Source organism: Apis laboriosa, unplaced genomic scaffold (genome assembly GCF_014066325.1).
Source record: "Apis laboriosa isolate Shangri-la unplaced genomic scaffold, ASM1406632v1 scaffold122_cov146, whole genome shotgun sequence".
Classification (NCBI taxonomy): domain Eukaryota; kingdom Metazoa; phylum Arthropoda; class Insecta; order Hymenoptera; family Apidae; genus Apis; species Apis laboriosa.
In genome coordinates, this window is record NW_025221084.1 from 624,681 (window position 1) to 648,401 (window position 23,721).

At 18.1% G+C, this 23,721-nt stretch overlaps 1 protein-coding gene across 1 annotated transcript; it reads left to right on the plus strand.

The window, feature by feature from the left end:
* Positions 1–1,807: 1,807 nt before the first annotated feature.
* LOC122720293 lies at positions 1,808–23,477 on the plus strand. The gene is made up of 11 exons (XM_043946902.1): positions 1,808–2,217; positions 4,521–4,574; positions 5,385–5,472; positions 6,574–6,783; positions 7,163–7,415; positions 9,758–10,106; positions 12,089–12,445; positions 20,070–20,267; positions 20,750–21,631; positions 21,860–22,375; positions 22,569–23,477. The coding sequence occupies exons 1-11, from the start codon at positions 2,056–2,058 to the stop codon at positions 23,376–23,378; spliced, it is 3,879 nt and encodes a 1,292-aa protein (XP_043802837.1). The 5' UTR covers positions 1,808–2,055; the 3' UTR covers positions 23,379–23,477.
* The last annotated feature ends 244 nt before the right edge of the window (positions 23,478–23,721 follow it).

Sequence of the window (23,721 nt, forward strand, 5' to 3'; positions counted from 1 at the left end):
AAAATTGTATTAAAAAATATTTTTGTAATTTATATGATTGATAATTATAGAATCAACAATTAGTTAACTGCCTGCGATTTTATTATTATTATATTTATTTATGTAAGAATTAACATTAGTAAGTGATTAAGAATATATCTTTGTCATTTAACTTATATTTGTATACAGAATATCATATTTTTGGAGGGTTGATTCTAGAGAAAACAAACATAATAAATTGGTATATAAAAATGTCAGTTTATTTATTAAATTATTAATAAATAGTTGAAGTTTATGTTAAATGAAACATTAGAAGATAAAATGAAATAATTTTATTTCCATTAAATCACATTCTCATTCTACATTTGCTTCACTTTTTTAATGCAAATAAATTATAATTTAATAAATTTTATATGATGATATATGATTTTATATAATCGACAATTTTCTATAATGTCTGTGTTTGTTTTTATTTTTATAATCAACTTTCTAAATATATCTTACGTTGTAATTTATATATAATATATATTATATATGTTATATATATTTAATTGCTATTATAATTAATTTCTACAATTAGTAAAGTATTTATAAAACATTATTATAAAGAGCATTAAATATTATAGTTAATTAAGCATTCAACATTGTTTATAATGAAATTTTTATTTTAACATTGTTAAGAATTACTTTTTAAAATTGAATTATTATAATCCAAAATCGATTCATTGAAAAATTCGATTTTTGTATTAAAACTTATGTATTTATTTATTAAGTACATATGATATTGTATTTTTATTTCATGTGTTTCATGAATTAGAAGTTTTAACAATAATATCAAAAAATATACTATTATTTAAAATATTAAAACAATCTCTGATTTTTTCTTTTTATTATAATTTTTATATTTATTCTTTAATATTTCATTAATATTTTTTTAAATGTTTAATATTGATATTTAAAGAAAATTTTTTATTATGAAAAATTTAAAAAATTATAATATTTAATTATAATAAAATTTTTAATTAATTAAATATTTTTTTGCAATTTATGATTACAAATATATTTTCTATTTAATTAAGCATGCTATATTCTCTATAATAAAGAACATAATAGAGAATATAAAGATATTCATAATATGCGACTGTACAGAGAGAAAAAAAAAAAGAAAAAAATATTTATTAACAATTATATAATTATAATTGTTTAATGATTTTTAGATTTCAATGGTTTATGTATCAGCAAAATCTTAATTTATACTTATATTAATTATACTTAATTTATACTTAATTTATACTTATTTATACTTAATTTATACTATAATACTTTACTACTTTGAAAACTTACACCTTGTTATGTTAATTTGAAGAAGATATGATTGATTAAAGATAAGAATAAAGATAAATAATTAAACATTGAAAAATTTAAAAAATAGGCGTAAAATTAAAAATTCTTATACTCTTAAAAAGAAAGGATTACATTTATTAATATTTAAAATTACAAAATATATATATGTATATATGTATATTTAATCATTTTGCATACATTTGATTACTATAAATATAACAGAAACAATTCTGTTAAACTTTAAATATGTTTTTTTTTTTAGAAAGTAAATTTTCTTCATAATTTTTTTTTCAATATTAGATTTTCTTCAATATTTTAAGCATATTTTAAGCATATTAACAGAAATATTTCCTAGTATTTAATTTTACGGCGATTTTTATTTATTTCAATACGAATTTCACGAAATTATTTTTATTTATTTTATCAGTTATTTATTTTATCGTGTTTAATTTAATCTCTGCTTGATTATTTTATCTTTATATTTTATTGTGATAAAATTTATAATCTTAAAGATTGAAGACAGAAAATTACAGAGATCGAAAAGAAAAGTGAAGGAAAAATAGATGGATCATAACAAAGACAAGAAGGAATTTCAATAACGCAGAAAAACAGAACGCGTGCAATGCGCACGCATCCATCGTGACCATTGTAAATACATGCATGTATTGAAGGGGTTGTAAAAGGAAGTAAAAGCGGAAGCTCAGTTAGATAGGAAGGGTGCAGTCGTTATAGATGTCTGCTCGATCCTATTCTCTCGCGTCGAATCTTCCCTTTAAGCTTTCCGTTTATTCTGGTTTCTATTTTCAATTTTTCCTCTTTCAACGATCTTTTATGATGGCTTTAAACGCGAACGAAAAGAGTTATATCTTGGATGCGAGGAATAATTACGAAGATGTAAGTAAAATCATAATTCTTATTCTATTACTATTGGTGGATTACTATTGTGCTTTTTGATCCTTTTGAAGAATATGGTGGTATACGTAATAAATTCTGTGACGTACATTATTTCTGTCGTAATATAACAGTATATATATAAAATAATTATGAACGAAGAAGAAGAAGAAAATAGATATAAAGATTATAAAAAACATTAGATTTCGCATTAATTCGGTTTATTTGAAATAGTTCGCGCGAATTTTTGGTTTGTAATTGTTGCTTAGTGAATTTGTACAAGAGTAATCTAAGTTATTTTCATCATTTTAGAAAAAATTAGATTATTAGAAAATTAATTGAAAAAATTATTATAATAATTATCATAGAATCATCATTGTTATCAAAGAATTATCATGTGTGTATGACAATGATTTTAAAAAGAGTAAAGAAAGTTTGAAATTGATGTCTGATTTGTCTTATTAATCGTAAAATTTGTAAAATATATTTAATTTTCAAGCATTGTATTTAAACTTGTATTAATTTAAATTTTTAATTACAATAACGTTAAGTTAAATTTCAATAACATTTTGTAATATTTGTTTTTTAAACATTGGTAAAATTAAGCTAAATATAAGTGAACTATTAATTTTATAAAAATAAAAATGAAAGAAAAAATAAGAATTTTATGAATTTGTTTTTAATAAATAAATTTTTTATATTATAATTATATAAAAAAATAAAAAATAGATGTATTTTTTAATTCGAAAATATTCATATATTATCGTAAAGGAAAAAAATCTATAATTCATCAATATGTATACATATATGCATTTTATTTCGATGTATTTTTTCCATTGTTTGTTTGTGCTATGTTCAAATTATTTTCGTCAATATATGAATTATTATTTCTTATTTTTTAATTATTCTGATAATATTTTTCAAATATTACTCATTCGAAAAAATTAAGAACATTTCATAAAGAACATTTTTATTTATAACATGGATCATGCAACTATTTTAATAAAAATTTTCACATTATAAGTATTTCACATATTTTGTGAAAACAAATAAAAAAAATCAAAAATAAAAGTCGTATTTTAAACAAAACTAAAATATAAAAATAAATATTTTTCTATTACAAAAACATATATGTTTATATTAATATTAAAAGAGTTTTCATTTTCATTGTAATAAATATTAAATATATATTGTGTATGAATAATACTACAATATTAAGTATATCATATCTTTTATTCTAAATAAATATATTAATAATATGATAATATATTATTAAATAAAATTGGTCCTTATTAATTTGATTTCTTTATTTATGAGAATTTTTCTAATAAACATACTGAAATATTTTGTTTAATAAAATATATTTTTATTAAACTTTTATTATATAGATTCTAAAATATTTGTTTCATAAGAACATTTTTTTAAAAGAAGTTCTTAATAATAAAGATTTTTTTAAATAAAAGTTTCACAAATATGAAATATACAATAAATAATAATTAATAATTCGAATAAAATTTTTTTTAAAAAGTAAAAAAAAATTATTTATTTAAATCAATGTTTCAAATTATGATTTTATTTAAATCACATAATGGAAAATATAAGGATAATAGAGAATTATATAGAAAATGTGATATAGAAAATGTGAAACAGATATAAAATTAAAATCAAATTAAATAAAGACATAAGAAAAGATTTGTTTCATTATTTATATTTAAATTGAAATATTTCAAAAAACTGTTTTTTTTTAAAATATATTAAAAATTAAAATTAGTGTATTTGTGTAGTTCCCTAACTTTCTAATTAATTATAATATAATTTAATAAATATATTTAATATTAATTTATTTGTTTAACAACTTTATAATTCTGTAATTGTAAAACGATAAGTTTTTGAATTAATATATAATACACTAATTCAATCTATAGAATTATTGAATGTTTATCGTAAATTTATTTTATTAACAAAAATAAGGACATGTTTATATTATATTTTGAAAATTTATTCGAATTATTTATTCTATATAATATTATATATATATATATATATATATGTATTAAGTAATTATATATTTTTTTTTTACTAATTAAACTATTTGTAGTTTTGTTACAATATTAATAATATTTATTTAAAAACTTAAAAATAAATATAACGAATAAGAAAAAAGTTATATCTTTAAGATACTGTAAAATATTTTTTTAAATAAGAATATTATTTAATATAATCACAGAAAAATGTTACACATTTTCAAATTCTATTGTGATTAATTTGTTATTTAAAAGTTAATTTTTAATATCGATTATAAACAGGGAGGCAGTCTTGGTTCAGAGGAATCTTATGATGATATGAGACAACTTGTTGGGGTAAGAAACATACAAATGATTAATTGAAATTTATGTTTAATTAAGTTTAAATATATGTCAAAATTTTATATTAAACTAATTTATTATGTCGTTTATTTATATGTAGTCTAATATTATAAAAATCAATGCGATATATAATTAATGACTATAAATAATATAAAGAAAAAAAAATAATTAATTTCGTTAGATATAATAATTATTAATTAAAATTGAAATGTGAAAAACTAATTAATAGATTTTAATGTTGAATTTAAGAGTAATATTTCCATAATTTGAATTTCTATTATGCAAATATTTTATTAGTCGAACATTGTGACAGCAAAATATTTTTTTATTAAAATATTTATTCATGCAGTAATATATAATGTTTTTATAAATCAAAAATATTTTATGTAGATTTTTTTTACATATTATATGATATAAATAATATAATATAATATAATGGAAATATAAAATTAAATATTTTCATTAAATAATAAGTAAATAAGCTATAATAGTTTATTATGAATATATGAATAATAAATTATTGTAAATATATTATTAATATTTTATAGAAAAAACTAACAAGTTTTAATATTTGAGAAATTTTTTATAAACTATTTTTATTATTTTAAATTATAAAAATTTTATTATATTGAATGAGAATTTATAAATCGTTTCTTTCATTAAATTTTCCCTTATCAAAAGATCTCTAATATCTCTAATATAGTTAATCTATCAAATTATTTTTTTATTCTCTTTTTATTATTTTGTTCTTCTTTTGATTCGTTTTCTCTTTTTTGTGAATATAAATGTAATATAATTTTATAGGAAAAGAAGGAAGAATCCGGAAAATTTACTAGTCTACCTTTGGCCAGTTTTAATTTCATCAATTCCATTATTGGCAGTGGTGTTATTGGTAATTCGTATATGTGATATATATAATATACATATTTTACACATACATACACAAAACCTTAATAAATAAGAAAATTCCTTAAACACCGAATTATTGAATAGTAAAATATAAATAAAATATAATTTGTTTTTATATATAAATATATTCATATAATAAATTTATCATGATAATTGTAATTGAATATAATATAATTATACATATAATTTAATATATTATATATATAATTTATATTAATATTATACATATAATGTAATATTAATTATACATTTAATTTATTTTTATTTATATAATTTGTATAAGCATTATAATTCTTTAGATTATGTATCAAACTTATAGTCTACTTGGATTTACTTTTAATTATGAACTTTATGTGAAATTTTCATCACTTTCTCATTTTTATCTAATCTTGAATTTTCAGTTTCTTTAATATATTATATTTATTTAATATATTATATATTATATATTATATTATATATTATTTAATATATTATATTTATTCGAGATATTTTCATGCGTAGATTAAAAATTAAATATATTTCATATAAAAAGAAAAAATATAAATATATTTACAAAGAAATATATTTACAAAGAAAATTATGAAACTTTTCAGCTATTATTAAGAATCTTAACTTTCTTTAAATTTAGAGATTATATTAGTTTTATTTTTTCAAAAAGAAGCTATTGGTTCAATACTTTCGATCATTTCATATAACAGAATTCATCAAGAATTATTTATTTACGTAACAATCATATTCATTCAGTTAAAATATAAGATCAAAAATGATTTTTTTTTTTTGTGAAAAAACTTTTAATGAAAATCTAAACGATAACAAAATTATTTCGTTAAAAATATATTTGCAAATAATATTCTCATTTGCAAATAATATTCATATTCATATATAAATTATTTCAAGATTTTTTTGATATTATTATATTATATTTTGATATTATTTATATTGTAGAATTATGACAATAATAGAATATATACTATGAAAAATTGGATTTACTTTTAAAAATAAGATAAAAATTATTTCGGTATTTGAGGAACAAATATTTTTAATTTTTCAAAAAGATAACAAAATATTAATTAATATTTTTCAGGTATACCTTATGCTCTTCATCAAGCTGGATTCGGATTTGGAATAATATTATTAATACTGATAGCAGGTCTAACTGACTATTCTTTAATTTTAATGGTTAGAAGTGGCAATATATGTGGTGAAATGAGTTATCAGGGTTTAATGAGAGCCAGTTTCGGTCGTACGGGGTTTTATATTCTTACAAGCTTGCAATTTATTTATCCTTTTATAGGTATATCAGCTTTTATAACTTTTTTGCATAGATATATCAAATCTTTTTTTTTTAATTAGAAATCTTTAACATTAAATGTATTTTATAGAATATTATTTAATCAAAAAATTAAATTTATTATAAAAATTGAAATTATTATAAATATTAAAATTTAAAAAAAGAAAAATCATTTAAATAAAAAAATATTCAAATATTTAAAATTGATTTAATATAATAAAATTAATAAAACAAAATATATCAGAAAGTATTTATTTTAATTTGTATATATTTTATGTTATTTATTTTCATATTGAAACTCTTTGAAGAATTTCAAATGTAATGAATGAAGTTCTTGCGTATAAGATCATTATCAGTAATTTATTTGTCTTTTCCTTTTCAGCAATGGTCTCTTATAATGTTGTTGTTGGTGATACAGTAACGAAAGTGTTAATAAGAATAACAGGTATAAGTGAAACGAGCATTTTCGCTCATCGTCAAGTGGTTGTTTTCTTTGCTACTGCTTGTATCACTATACCATTGTGTCTTTATAGAAATGTAGCTCGTTTGGCCAAGATTTCTTTTCTTTCATTAGTCTGCGTTGGTTTTATTCTTTTGGCGATTTTAATTCGGATGGATACAATGTCAACAATTGTGTAAGTGATATTATTTTTTCTTCAATATTATTTTTTTATAAATTATTTTAATCAAATCAAAATTTTTTAACTTGATGTTTTGAATTTTTGCTTAAATTGAAATATAATATAGTTCAAATTGAAATTAAAAAATCATCATTTTGCTATTTTCGTATTTATTTGGAAATTATAGAATTTTCGTGAAAATATATTTAAATTTTTGTCTATGAGAAATTATTCATTGGATTTATTCATTTAAAATGTTAATGGAAAAATTATAAATACGTTTTGATTAAATTATTTTTTTAATGTTGAAAATCATAAACATTTTATTTTTTAATTTTTATTTTAAGCTTGAGATTACATTTAAAAAAAAAATCTAAAAAAATATTATCAAATTTCTTGAAGTTTTTTTGAATGAAAAGTAAAATCTCTTTTTAATATTATTTAAATTATGTAGAGTAATGAACTATGAGGAACTAAGAGGATGCGTTTTATCACACGTAAAATAAATTGCGCAATATTCTGATGATAGAATCGAATTATATGTTTCCTATTCTATTATTTTATTAAAGTTTATAAAATCGAGTGGTTTTATTAATATCTCAGTATTATATATCTCAATATATACATATCTGTGTTAACGTTAATCTTAACTTGTTTTATAGAAATTTAAAAAAAAATTATGTAAAATTTTTTCTTCTTAAATATTATAAATATTTTAAGTTGTTTTGACAACAGGTTCAAGTTTACATAATATTTAAGATATCATTACATCGTGCGAATATTTCAAATAATGTTATTATAAATTATAAAAATATTTTAAAATTAATGATATATGAATTAGCCATTCCTTCTTGTCATTTTGGAAAGTGTCATTTGTCATTGTTCCGAATTTAGCAATATTTGTTCAATTTAAAAACTTTTTTGATAATAGTTAGTATAATAATATAATAATAATAATAGTTATAGTATAACAAATAAAAAAAATCAAATCCATTAGATTCAATTAGATTTTCATTAATTGCGATTACATTTTTTCTAATTTTTCTAAATTACAATAATTGAAAAAAAGAAATATCATTTTATAGATAATTATATTGTTAAAATCACATTTAAATTATTATATTTATAACAAATAAATAACTATCATCTTCATATTTTTAGAAAATATTTTTTAAAAAAATTATATACTTTTAATAAAGCTATTACACGATATAAAAATAGAAAAAAATTCATAAATTATTGTATCATAATACTGGTGATTGACATTTTTTGCAATGGCACAATAAAAAATTACATTAAAAATTACATTATTTAATAAATTATTATTTATTGCATAAAAAAAATTGCAATGCGTACAAATATAATGACGACAAGAATTGCAAAAAAGTTAGAAACAATGGAAATGCTAGAAGCGTCATATTATGACAAAATCAAATCAATAATTCATATAACTATCAACAATATTATTAACAATCAATGATTCATGTAACTATTTATTCATGATAAAAATAAAGAGATATTGCATAGTAATATATAGCAACTGGAAATAAAAATCTTTGTTTTTTACTAGCGATAACAAACACAATTGAGAATAAGTCATAAATTGATCTGTGAGCTTGAAAGCTATGCGTTGAAAGCTACAATACAGAAATTAAAGATAAAGATTTTTGCTTGATCATAAAAATGCATTATATCCCTTTATTAGCCTTATATCATATATAATATTATCATCTCTTCCTATTAATTTTTCATTTCTCGTCGCATCACTATGTTTTTCAACTTACTATTCGTTAATTGAAATAATACCAAAATAAGATTAATTATTTCAAAAATTTTCGAGCATTATGATAAAATTTTTTCTGTGACGTCAAACCGAAAATTAAATATTAATTTTATAAAATTTTGTTTATAATTTTCAAATATTAAAAAAATAATTTTTTAATTCGAAAAAATATAAAAAGATTATTTTTTTATTTTTAAAATGAAAAAAAAAATGAAACTTAATTCATTGTTAAAATTAAATAAAAATTTAAATGAGACTATTTTTCACGAAAATCACAAAATTCATATGTTTATAATTTTAAATAAATATGAAAACAATAAAATGAAACTTAAACTCTTTTTAATGTATTTCATGTAAAATATAATTAAATGGATACTCTTATATATAATATATATAATATTACTCTTATATATATATTATATAAGAGTTATCGATCATAGATATATGTAATGTATTTTACATAAAATTATTATATACATATATAATATAATATAATATTATATATTATTTTTCTTTTTTTTGTTTTTTTTGTTTATAATAAAAATGAAATAATTAAAGGTAATTTAATTTTCAGGCCAAATCAAGAAGATAGTTGGCGAATCGCAAATTTTCGTGGCATAGTTCCATCCGTTGGAATTATGGCATTTGCCTTTATGTGCCATCATAATACTTTCCTTATCTATGAGTCTATAGAAAGGGCTACTCAACAAAAATGGGATATTGTCACTCATTGGTCATTATTTACATCCTTTTTGATCGCTGCAGCTTTTGGAATCATTGGATATGCCACATTTACCTCATATGTTCAAGGTGATCTTATGGAAAATTATTGTTGGGATGATGATCTGATGAACTTCGCTAGACTTATGTTTAGCGGTACTATTCTTTTAACGTTTCCTATTGAATGTTTCGTCACAAGAGAAGTAAGTTATTTTACTTTTTTTATATCATTTTTAGAGAAAAAAATCGATAATAAACTTTCCTTTAGAATATTCGTTCTGATAAGAGAAGATCTCCAATATATAAATTTAAAACTTTGGGAATATATAGTGTATATATTTATATATACACACAATATATATACATAATTTTTTTTCCTATTTAAATTTATTTTAAGACAGTAAAATTGATCCATGAAAATTTGGCTATTTTTCGATATTTGTGTTGGAATTCGCAAACTGTAAGAGATAGAAAAAGATTTTTCATATAAAAATGATTTCTTTTAATGAAAACTTTTTATATTTAATAAAAAAAAATTAAATTAAAAAATTTAATTCAATTATTTATATAATTCAAAAAAGTTATAAACAAAAAATTTATAATTTTTTTTGAGAAAATTAATAAAACTATTTAATGAATAGAAATATATGTTTATTAAATGCAGAATCTCGAAGTGTTTTTATTATTGAATTCATTATTATTCAGCAACATTACAAAGAATTATATATCTCATAATATTTCAAATATTCACAATCTCGAATAACGTATATGAAAAAATTTTGTATGAAAATTTTCTAATCTTATAGTATTTTATAATGTAGATTTATATATATGAAATTAAATTATAATGTTTTATTGTAATCGATTTTCATCAAAATATTATATATTTGCGTACGCATAATATAAAAATGAATATATTAATGAAAAATCAAATAATTTTGAAATTTTGTTTTTTTTATAATAAAATTTCGTATAACTATCTTGTTATATACGATGATATTATTATACGTATATAGCACGTATATAACACGTATATAACACATTTCTATATTTTAAATATTGAAGGTATATGATGTAACAAATTTCTATGTAAATATTTCTATTTAAATATTTTTTATTATGAAGAATAATCTATATATCGTATATTTTTCAAATTATCTAATTATAATCGATTGCTTTACATGATCCCTACATGATCTCATTTATTTCATGAGAAAATAAAAATTTAATAATTATATTAAAAATAAAAAGTTTTAATAAAGATAATCTTTTAATAAGATAGACAGTTTTTTTATTTTTTTCATTTTCATCTATTTCAATATATAATATAAATTATTTTATCAATAAATGTTAATAGAATGTTGATTGTATTTATAAAATAAAAAAAATATTTATTTTTTTTTGTTATTTCATAATTATTGAAATTTTTAAAATTACAGGTAAAAAATAAATAAAGAAAAAAATGTTTAATTTTTTGTTTATAATTTTTTCTAATTTCTAATTATATAATAAATAATTGATAAATCTTTAATCTTTATTAAAAGAAACAATTTTTTTTCTATCTTATACAGTTCGCAAATTATAATGTAAAATTGAAAAATTTTCAATTTTATCCTCTTACAGTGAATATAGATAGCAAAAGAAAAAAAAAATTACATTATATATATATATATTTTCAAAATTTTTTAATTTCTTAATTTTTGGAAATCTTTTTTTATAAGTATAGAACTTACTTAATTGAGTTTAATATTAAAACAAAATTTTAAAACAAGTTTTTTCTTAAAGAATACAAAATTCACAACTTTATAATAATAACTTTATAATAAAAATTATTTAGGAATTACTAGGATAATAAACTAATTTTCTTTCTAATATTTAAATAATTAAAAGTATTCAGTAAAAGTGATAAAACATTCATAACATAATTTATTACTACGCGATATATGGAAATTATTTTCTTAAATAATATTGTTTTAATTATAATTTTAAATATAAAAAATTGTATAAATTTTTTTTTTTTAAATTAAAATATTAAAGAAAAGTGAGTTTCAAGGCTTCTTAGCACTTTTAATTAATTTTAAATAATAAATAATAAAAACTTTAAAATTAAAAATAATAAATAATAAAAATTAATATGTAAAAAAAATCAATTAAATTTATACAAAATTGATTAAATTAATTTCAGGTAATATTGACAGCTATTAAAGGAACCAATGAACTTGAAAATCATACAGCTTATGTACCTAATTCTGATCGAAAATATCTGATAATCACTTTGACAATAGTAGTAGTCGCTTATTTAATCTCTATGTCCACTGACTGTCTTGGAGTGGTTCTCGAATTGAATGGCATTCTTGCTGCTGTACCATTAGCCTATGTTCTTCCTGGTCTTTGCTACCTCAAACTCGAAGAAGGATCAGTGTTCTCATCAAAGAAACTTCCAGCTTTGGGATTGATGACCGCTGGTATGTTCGCTGCAACCTCCGGTTTATTATTGTTGATCCTGAATAAAGATACTTCTGGTTCCTGTGTACACGGAAAGGTAATGCCGTATTGTATCGAGATTTCGAATAACACAAGTTTTAATTCGACTATTAAGGATATCATCAATCCGATATAATTCGAAGATTTTTGAATTGATAGAGATATTTTCGAAATGAGTTTAGAGTTGGTAGAAGTAATAGCATTATACATGTATATAATAATATATATTGTTCATATATTGTTCATATATTGTTTATAAAACATTGTCGAATATAAAAGATTATTTGTTTTGATTATTGATTATTGAAAAACAGTTTTAAATTATAATAGAAAATAAAGATTTCTGATTTGAAGATTGTATATTAAAATTATTTTTTTTCTTGCTTAATAGATTTATAAATATTATATAATATACATATATATAATTTGGAAAGTAAATTTTAAAAGTAGATAATATTTACAGATAATATTTTTGTATTATCAAATATATATAAAAAACTATATATTCGGTATCATAAGAGAAAAAAAAACATTTTTTTTTAAATAAATGATATATTAATTTTTTGTTTTTTAAATAAAGAACTTGTATATTTTTATTAGAAATATTTTTCTTTATTCTATATATTTAAAGAGTTATACATATATATTTTTCTTATTCTTTTTCTTATCTTCTTTCAAGATGTCAAAAAATAATGAAAATAATGAATTTAAATAAAATAAGAATTATTATCTTCAATATTAACAATTTTTTACATTAGTTTTTTATATATTATATGTTAATTTTGTTTTTCATACAATATTCACTCATTTTACAAGAAGAAATTAAATATAAATTCAAAGATACCGACATTGTAGTTTAAAATTCAAAATATTTTTTTATTTCGCTATATTCCTTCTACCAACTTGAAAAATGAGATTTATATATTTCATGAAAGAAAATTATATTTATAAAAATATAATAGAGATTTTTATCTCATCTTTCTCTGTTTGATTTTCGTTTTTTATATTTTTTATAAGAAGCTAAACCAAAAAAACTTATTCTCAAAAAAAATGATGAAATTGAGAAAAATGATAATAAGATTATAAATATTTATGTTCATTTGTTTGATTATATTAATAATCGAGAAATCAAAAGTCTTTTCTTTTGGTTTTAATATTTATATGTGTATATTATAATAATGAAAATATGGAGAAGAAATTAGGGAAGAATAAATTATAAGCGAGAATTGAATAAGCGCGAACATGTTGTGAATGAAAGTTTATAATGCATGATATATATATCTTGGAAATCAAAAAAAACAACTATTTGTTAAATTTTTTAGCGTTATCTTGTTGAATGCGTGAATTTAAATATTTTTAAAATCAAAGACTAAAGACAATATTGTAATATACTTATGAATTTTGAACATTGTATAATTTTTTTCAGTGTTATATATACGCTTCTAAAAAATCATTAGCTTTTTTCAATTAATTTTACTATTAAAATCAAAATAACTTATGTAATATATATGTATAATATAAATTTTTCAGTTGTATTAAGAAATTATATATCTTATAATTTTTTTAAAGTTTTTCTTTATATTTATTAAACATATATATGATTTTTAAATCAAAATAGTTTCTCAATTTAGTGATAAAAATGGAGAATATAGAATAAAAATATTTACAATTCATTGTTTTATTTTTAATTGTTAAATACTTTATTTATAAAATATTTGAAGAATTATTTAAATTATAATATTATATAATAATTTTATTAGAAATTAAATATATAAATATATATAATAATTTTATTAGAATTTTTTTTTATGTACCTGGATGAAAAATTTATATAAAATACGTAAAATTATTCCGATGAATAATAATTAATAAATGGCGGTATGAAATTTTATTACAATCAGGAATTGAATAAGTTTAATAAGTTATTTAAAATTAATAAATTATTTAATTCAAATAATCAAGATAACAAGAAACAAGGAAGATAATTAATTGTTCGTAAATTATTGTAATTCGTAAATTAATTGCAATGCTACATTTTATTATTTGCAATGTAACATGTTATTTAGTGATGGCAATGTAAAGTATTCTAACACAATAGATTTTCTACTTAAATTTACAAAAACATATAGTATTTATTAAATATAGCTGCCAATAAATTATTATTCATAAAGTCACAAAACTACTTTTGATTAATTAATTTCTTTATAGTGAGAGATATTAATAAAATTATTTTTTTTTTGATGAAATAAAAAAATTAAAGAATTTTAAGGAAAAAGATAGAAAAATAAGATGAAAAGGATATAAGAAAAGTATAATATTTAAATAATAAATGAATAGTAAATAAGAATTTCATTCTTCCTTTTTAATGATATTTTTGAATTGATATATATGAATAAATAATGAAATTAACCGAAAATATCAAGAATATTATTTCTCTTGAATGAACTTTCTATTGAATGCAACTTGATGCAATTAGATAATATATTGATTTTCGATAAAAATAATACTCATTACAATTAAATAATATTAAGCTGTTATGACACTATTTTTCGAATCTTTACGATAAAGGTATATTATTAAATGAAAAATAGCATACCAAGATTTTGTATAAAGAAGAAAAAATTAATAATAACAATATGATAAAAGCTTTTTATTCAACATTACTGAAATTATTTTGATAATTATTTAGAATGGATCTTCAATTTCAATGATTCTTAAATATGTTATAATCAATATTTTAAACAACTTTTTTCTATAATATATTATATATAATATATTTTATTATTATATATATATATATAATAATATATATATATTATATATATTATATATATATATATATATATTATATATATATTATTATATATTTTATATATATATAATTATATATATAATATAATATATATATTCTATATATATTATATAATAGTCAAAGTTCCTTAGTATTTGAAACATTTGTAAAATTTGGCAATTAAATAAATAAAAAAAAGTTCTTTTAAATGTTGATTTCTACAACATATTTAAAAATTATATAAAAAATTATAAAAAAAATTATATATCAAAAATATATTTTTCTAAATAATTATCATTATTTATTGATATAATTTATTGCAAATTTTTCGATTAAATTAAGTATTTTTTTTTATTTTGTTCATTTATTTACAATTTATTTGCATTAACATGCATTTAAAGTATATTTAAAAATTTAAATATGTTAGAAATCTTCTTTTAATATGAACTATTATTTGATTTCTGAAAAAAATTTAAATGTAATCGAATAAATATATATAAAATATTTCATAGGATTAGTGCAATTAAAAAAAAATTATTTAAAAATCTAAAATAAAATATAATATTACGATATTTTAGTTAAAAAATTCCTATTTTTATATAAAATGCTTTTCTAATTGCTATAAAATAAATATTATAAAATATTATAATATTTAAAAATATGTTAATTTGTTTAATAAAATTTATAAACAGTTATTTTATTTTAGATATAAAAATATTTAATTTTTCAATTGCATTAAATCCTAAGAAATGCAACATGTTAGGGCCTAATAAGTATTGATTAATATCTATAAATGAAAATTAATTTGTAGAGAAGAATATATAACAATCACAGACCATAATAACGAAAGTATTTAATATGAAAACAAATAAGGAAATAAATTATTTAAATTATGCTCCAGTTGAAATTTTTATGATATAAAAATTCATGTAAAATATACCGAGTATCCATAAATTTGTATATAACATTTATCTATGTATATCTATGTGTATTTATCTTTATGTCTATCTATATATATATTACATGTATAATATATATATCACATATATATAATATATATAACATTTATATATAGATATATATATAAAAGAAAATATTATAATATAAATGAAATTATTGTCTTTTAAAATTAACATTACAGTTTCCTAGAGAATATTATATATTCAGTTTCCTAAATAATATTATATTATTCGTTATTTTATTAGTAATATTATAATCGTTATTTTTCATATATTTTTTATAAAAAATAAAATATTTTTCTTTTAACAATATGTTAAAAAGATAAATCAATCTGACTTGTTTATCTTCTTTAGTAATAAATTCTTAAAAAAATATAATGTTTTCGTTTATATTAATATATCAGACTAAGTTTTGAAAACGAGCTAATTAAATAATTAAAGATGATTATAATTTTACAAATTATTTATTTATTTATTAATATTATTCATTAATAAATAGATTGTGTTTAAAATAAAGTTCAATTTTTATTAATAATTCATAACAACATATATTTATATATATATACTTGTGAAAATATATAAAAATTTTAGAAAATCAAGAATATAAGAAAGTATATAAATACACACATATTGAAGTATTTATATAATATTTAAAAATTCTTTAAACTTACAAAATTTTTGGAAAATCTTTTAATAAATAATATTTGCAAAAATTTTTGTTATATATTTGCTATAAAATTCTCGTTTTTAGAAAATAGTTTTTAGAAAAATCTAATAATTTTAAGAAGTAAATTTCATAAAAAAATTTATAACTTTATTTTCTATGTATTTTTTATACATATTATATTATTTTTTTCTTTTTTTTATTACTTTACATTTTTTGTTAAAATTAATTCTTTCAAATTTATATAATTTTTTAAATTTTCTAAAAAACTAGTAAAATTATCTTGATAAAGAAATATTCTAAAAAAGTGCAAATATTAAATATAATAATATAATAATAGACATATAAATGTAATAGTAGATATTAAAAATATAATATCTATTATTTTTGTATAGATAGTATCAATTTATTAACAAAAAAAAAATCTATATATAATACTATAATGCATAAGAAACTGATATATATTCTACGGATACTCGGTATTTTTTTATGTAATCAAAAAATTATAAGAATTGAATATATAAAAATTGAATAATAGTATATAGAACATATGAAACAATAATATCAAAAAAAGAGAAACCAGTCATTATTGACAATCGCATTACAGACCAACTATAAAATGCAAAGCAAAAAATAATAATTTGAATTTACCAAATAAATTCTGTTGAAAATGTGAAAAAAATATATAAAAAATTAATATTTTTGAAAAAAATAATACAAGTTCCTAATTCTCTTAATAATTATAATTATCTTTTGATTGTAATCATTATAATATTATATGATATTTTTTTATGATTTGTATGATATACTTTATTTGTATGATTTGCATAATAAAAAATAAATTTTTGCATATATTTTTTGCTTTAATAATTTGATTTATTTCTATAACTATTTATAGTTTTCTATAAATAGTTATAGAAATAACTATAAATAATAATATACTATAAATAATTATAGAAATAAATCAAATTATATATAACAATCAAAAGTTAAAAATTTTGTCTATTAAAAAAATTTTAATCCATTTTTTTAAGTATTATAATCAATTATGTATTATAATTTAAAAGTTATATATATATTTTTTTTATAAAACTAAAATTAAAAAAAAGAAATTCGTTTATTCCTCTAAAAAATTTTTTTCTAAGATTTAAATATTTTTTAATAATATGAAGAATGCACAAACTTTCACTTTCGAATAAGTTGTATATATATTGATTTTTTTCTGATATAAGGATAGAGTGCAATAATTTAATCCGTTAAATGTAAAATATTTTTTGTATATTTTTCTTTAGAAATTGTGACGAAACTTTAAAAAAATAAGTGCTTTATTTAAAAAAAATAGAAATTTATTATTATTTACATGATTAAAATTTATATACGTATATATATAGATATATTATATAATTTATGAATAACATTATTAATATAACATTAATATTATTAATATAATTAAGATTGTTCTATTATTCACTGCAAATTGTTTATCATTGAGCAAATGGAAATTTCTGTTAAAACTAAAACAAGTAATTAGTAACCGACATGATATTAAAAAATTAAATAAACAATTGTAATAAAATTTACAAATGTTATCTGCTTCATTTTTGTACTATTATAATCATTTAATTATAGCTATATGATTTAAAAATATAAAAATTTAATTTTATTTTTTATTATAAAATTAATTTAATTTTTTTCAAAATTTGTTTAAAAAAATGATAAAAAAAACATATTGAATGAATTTCAGTAATTAAGTTTTATTAAAAATATTATATTTTAAAAATCATATTTTTTAATTTGCGTCTTTAATTAATATAGTGTATATATGTGTATGTATATATATATATACATATAAAATAATTTTTTTATTATATATATATATATATATATATATATATATAATAATTNGATTATTATTATGTATATAAATTGAATTTAAACAAAGTATATTCACAAAATTATATAATTAATATTAAATTCAAATATACTTATTTTTCTCAAATATAATTTTTGTTTTTTACATATTACGTTATACATTATAAAATGTGTTTTAAAATTTTATAATAATAATTTTGTTCATATAATTTTTAATATAAATGCATGTTAATTTTATTTTCAAATTATAAAGAAATATAATATTGGAAAATATGACAAAAAAGATAGAGAAAGAAAGACAAAACTTCTAATTTAATTTTTATTTCTAAAAGAAGCGTTAAAATTATTGCCAGAAAATCTATGAATATATATAATTATATTTACTCTGTGATACATATATGGACAGTACATTTATATGTTTCGTTGAAACAAATCTATACTTTAAATGTTGTTCTATTGTAACATTGTTAGATTTGAAAAATAAATTCGAATAATAAAAAATGAAAAACATATAAAATCAAAATAGAATATATTTTCTTACCTTTCCTTCCTTGATTTAAATTCTTACTTTGCATATTCTCCTGTATTTTATTATTTTATTTCGGAAAATTTTATTTTAATAAAAATAAATTAATAAAGACAGATTTATATATTTTTATGTACATGTATTTAAAAAACATATATATGTGCATAATATCGTGATATAAAATAACGTGATAAATTATATTTAAAATACAATTTATATATGTATTTTTAACGTTTTCTTATTAATAGATATATTATCAAATATATGTCTATTTATATAATATTCATAAATATGAAGTATAGTAACAAAAATAAAGTATATTTGTTATGTTACTTTTTTGAATGAGGAAAAAATGAGTTATTAAAATTATATATAATAAAAGTTTATTATATATAATAATATGTACATAGAGGTTAAGAGAAAGAGAAAAAATAAAACATTATATAAAAATGATAATATAAAAATGATAAAATAGAAAAGAATAAATAAAAAAATTCATTTTAATAATATATTTTTTGATTTGTATATTTTCCTTTTTTTTTTAAAATATAATATCATAAAATCATTATAAATCTAATATTACATTATAAATCTAATATTATAATTTTATTTTCATTAATGTTTGTTTATATTGTAAAATATTTTAAAATTTAATATAATTAATTATTATGAATTACTTATAATATTATTATTTTATATTATATTTTTATATGAATCATATCATTTTTTTTATATTATATTGTTGATTTTGTAGTTTTTTTTTCAAAATTTTATTATTAATTAACAATTTTATATAATATTCATATTATTATGTTTAAATAGATTTTAATTTCAAATAATAACGTATTAAAAATATATTGGATTTCTTAGGTGGGGAGTTCGAGTCATAACTTGATTTCCAAATGCATTAGAATGGAAGTTTCGAAAAACGAGCAGATAGTTGATACATATGAGAAAATTTATGGAGATGAATGTCGAATCTGTTTGAAAAAAGCTGTTGAAATTTGTGAACTTTTTAGAAATGGGGACACTATTCCTCGTAAACTTATGGCTGTTGCCTCAGTACAGGTTAGTTTATAATTCTTGCGATAATAACATAATAAAAAATATTTTTTAATATTTTTTTTCTTTTTTTTGTTTGTATTTTTAATATTAATATTGTCTATCTTTTGTGTTTTTAAAGAAGTTTTTAGGATCGATGTGATTTATATTAACAATAAATAATTGAAGGCACCAACAGTTACAAGTGAATTTTAAATTTTGAAAAATACAAAGCAATACATTATAATATTTTGTATTTCCTTAATTGTGTTATTATTCAATTATTTGTATACTAATAAAGAAATCTATTATTATAATTACAACAGTGTTTGGTTTTATTTATTATTTTATAAACTCAAATATAAATAATATAATTACTTTAAAAACTATATGTATATATTTACATTTATAAATTATATAATAAACAATTGATAGCTTTGAAAATGATAGTATCATATATTGATATATTTTATTATTATATTTGAAAAAGATATATGTATTTGTTCTAGGTTAAAGAAGGAGATGGTTTACCACCAATAATCTGTTTGTCTTGTAATCAACGTTTGGATGCATCTTATAATTTTAAATGTCAAATACAAAATTCAGATACAAAACTTCGTCAAATCTTAAAACTAAAATCTTCTTCTAATGATTCTGTTACCAGCACCAGTATAGTTACAGCAATAATTGCTGATGTAATATCTAGTGTAATATCGTCTGAGAAAGAAAATATAGAAAAACAAGAAGTTTGTTCTACAAATTTCTGTCCTGAAAATTTTTGTTTTATAAAAGATGAAACTTCCTTTTGTCTTAATACACAGGAAAATTTATTTTGTCATGATAAAGAATTAGAAAATCAATCACAAAATTTTCAAAATGATATAGAGCAACGAAAAAATTTAGAAAATGTAAATGTTTATAAAAATTTATTAAATGATAATTCTGTAAGACAAATCAATTCAATGAAACAAGAATTTTCTCTATTAGATGCTCATGTAATACAAAATAAAGATGTTTTAAAAGAAGAAGTAAATATTGAAGAAAACCAACAAATGTTAGAAGAAATATCGAGGATGGATAATATTCAAGATGATGAAGAAAAACCATTAATTTCACGTACAACTAGATTACGTTGTACCCAATGTATTAAGTCATTTCATACAAAAGTGGCTTTACAGAGACATGCCATTGTACATAAACATAAAACTAAATTACGTTATGTTTGTTATGTTTGTGATAAACAATATTCTACTCTTGCAAAAGTAAAAAATCATGTTGCAATTTGTCATGAAGTTCATGATAGGAAAGAAAATATTCAACATAAGAGAATTAAATATGAGCAAAGCAAAACAATTACAAGTGTACAAGATAAGAGAATTAGTAATGTCCAAGTAAATATTTTAATTTAATTATATAAAAATAAATTTGATTTCAAATTTATCTTCAATAACAATATTAAAATTATTTGTAAATTTTAATTATTATAAATTTTAATTAAAAAATATATATTTTATTATTCTTTATTGCAATTATATATATAATTATATATATAATATAATTATATATAATTTATTATATATAATTATATTATATATAATATAACTTATATCAAATTTCAGGATAAAAAAATAAAAATGCAAAAAAATGATGATTTTTCTAAGGAACAAAAAAAAAGCCTAAAATTCACATGTGAAGTTTGTTCAAAACAATTTACTTATCAAAAATCGTTTATTACACATGCTAAAAGTCATCCGGAATATAAATTAGAAGAATCAGATGATTCATCTCAATATTCATCCAAAGGAAGATCTACAGAAACTATTAAAGAAGAAGAAGAGAATGAAGAAGAAGATGAAGAAGATGAGGAAGATGAAAATCTTCCTGTTGAAAGTTTACAATGCACTCAATGTGGAAAATTATTTGCAACAAAAAGGAATCTTAAAAGGCATGTTTCTACACATAGTGGATTAAAATATACTTGTGAAACATGTGGTAAAGGATTTTCAAGAGTAGATAAATTAAAAGATCATGAGCAATCAAAACATAAATCTGAATTATTTGAAAATTCTGATTTTGATGATAAAGAAGATATACACAATATAAATAAAGGAGACTGTTTAGAAGAAAGAAAAAAGGTAAATGTAAACATTTTCAGAATATAAAATTAAATATAAATTTACAATATAATATATATTTAATGTAAATAATATATATATATACATAATAAATATATATTTACAAATTTATATTTATATTTTATATTTTAAATTTCAAAGTAATATTTTTTCATTTTAAAATAATTTCTTAAAAATTTTAATGTTATTTCAGGATCGTCATAATAGGCCTCACAAATGTGCAATCTGTCCTAAATCTTTTGCACAGGCTCAATCATTAGCAAATCATATAGAACGTCATAAACGTGTCAAAGAAACGCAAAAAAGATTTCTTTGTGAAGTTTGTAGCAAGTGCTTTGCACAAAGTGGTTCTTTGGTAGCTCATATGCGTACTCATACAGGAGTTAAACCATATGTTTGTAACATATGCAATAGAGCTTTTACAAAAAGCACCTATTTACAATTACATTTGCGTACTCATAGTGGAGAGAAACCTTATATATGTCAATATTGTAGCCGGGCTTTTGCACGTGCTAATACATTAGCACGACATATAACAATGCACACAGGAGAAGCAAAATATCATTGTCAAATTTGTACAAAGTCATTTAGAAGATTAACCTCATTAAATGAACATACTTATACACATACTGGACAGAGACCATATGCATGTAAAATTTGTACAAAAAGATATAATAATGCTGGATCACTTTATGCACACAGAAAAAAATGCAAAGCACAGCAATTATCTACTCCGGAATTTGCAGTTTCTGAAGAAAATTCTGTATCACAACCAGATTTAGATGTTCCTCAAGTTTTGATTTATTCTCACAGGAAATTAGTAGAAGATGCAACTGTTGGACAAGTTACACCTACACCACAATATATGATAGCAAACGTACATAATCAGAAAAATACAACATCAAATATGATTCAATCTTTTTCAGTGGATGATCCAAATGTTTATGCAATTAATTCGAAGCAATTTAAAAATCCTTATTATACAATTTATCCAAATATGTAAAATAATAACTTGTGCGGGATATAATTGATTAAAGAATACTTTTTTAAAGCGACTTATATATCCTTCTTGTAAAGCAAATATATATATAAATACAAAAATATAATAAAATATTTAAGGTAAGTATTGGAATAGGTGAGTAAATACATATAAGATAAGATAAAAGTACATGTAAAAATTTTTTTAAAAGAATCTCAAAAAAATATTATTTTTAATTACAAATATAATTAATTAATTAATTTTTAATTGTATTTTTGATATTTAATTTATAGATATAATCTATAAGATATAATCTTGTAAAAAAATCTTGATATATGATTATAAGATAAAATTTAATTTTTATCGA

Bases quoted from the DNA above. Each gene is read 5' to 3' on its own strand.
- LOC122720293 (XM_043946902.1), top strand. From the start codon at position 2,056: ATGTCTGCTCGATCCTATTCTCTCGCGTCGAATCTTCCCTTTAAGCTT. The intron at 5,473-6,573 runs GTAATTCGTATA...AATATTTTTCAG, and splicing joins TATTGGCAGTGGTGTTATTG to GTATACCTTATGCTCTTCAT. The intron at 7,416-9,757 runs GTAAGTGATATT...TTTAATTTTCAG, and splicing joins GATACAATGTCAACAATTGT to GCCAAATCAAGAAGATAGTT.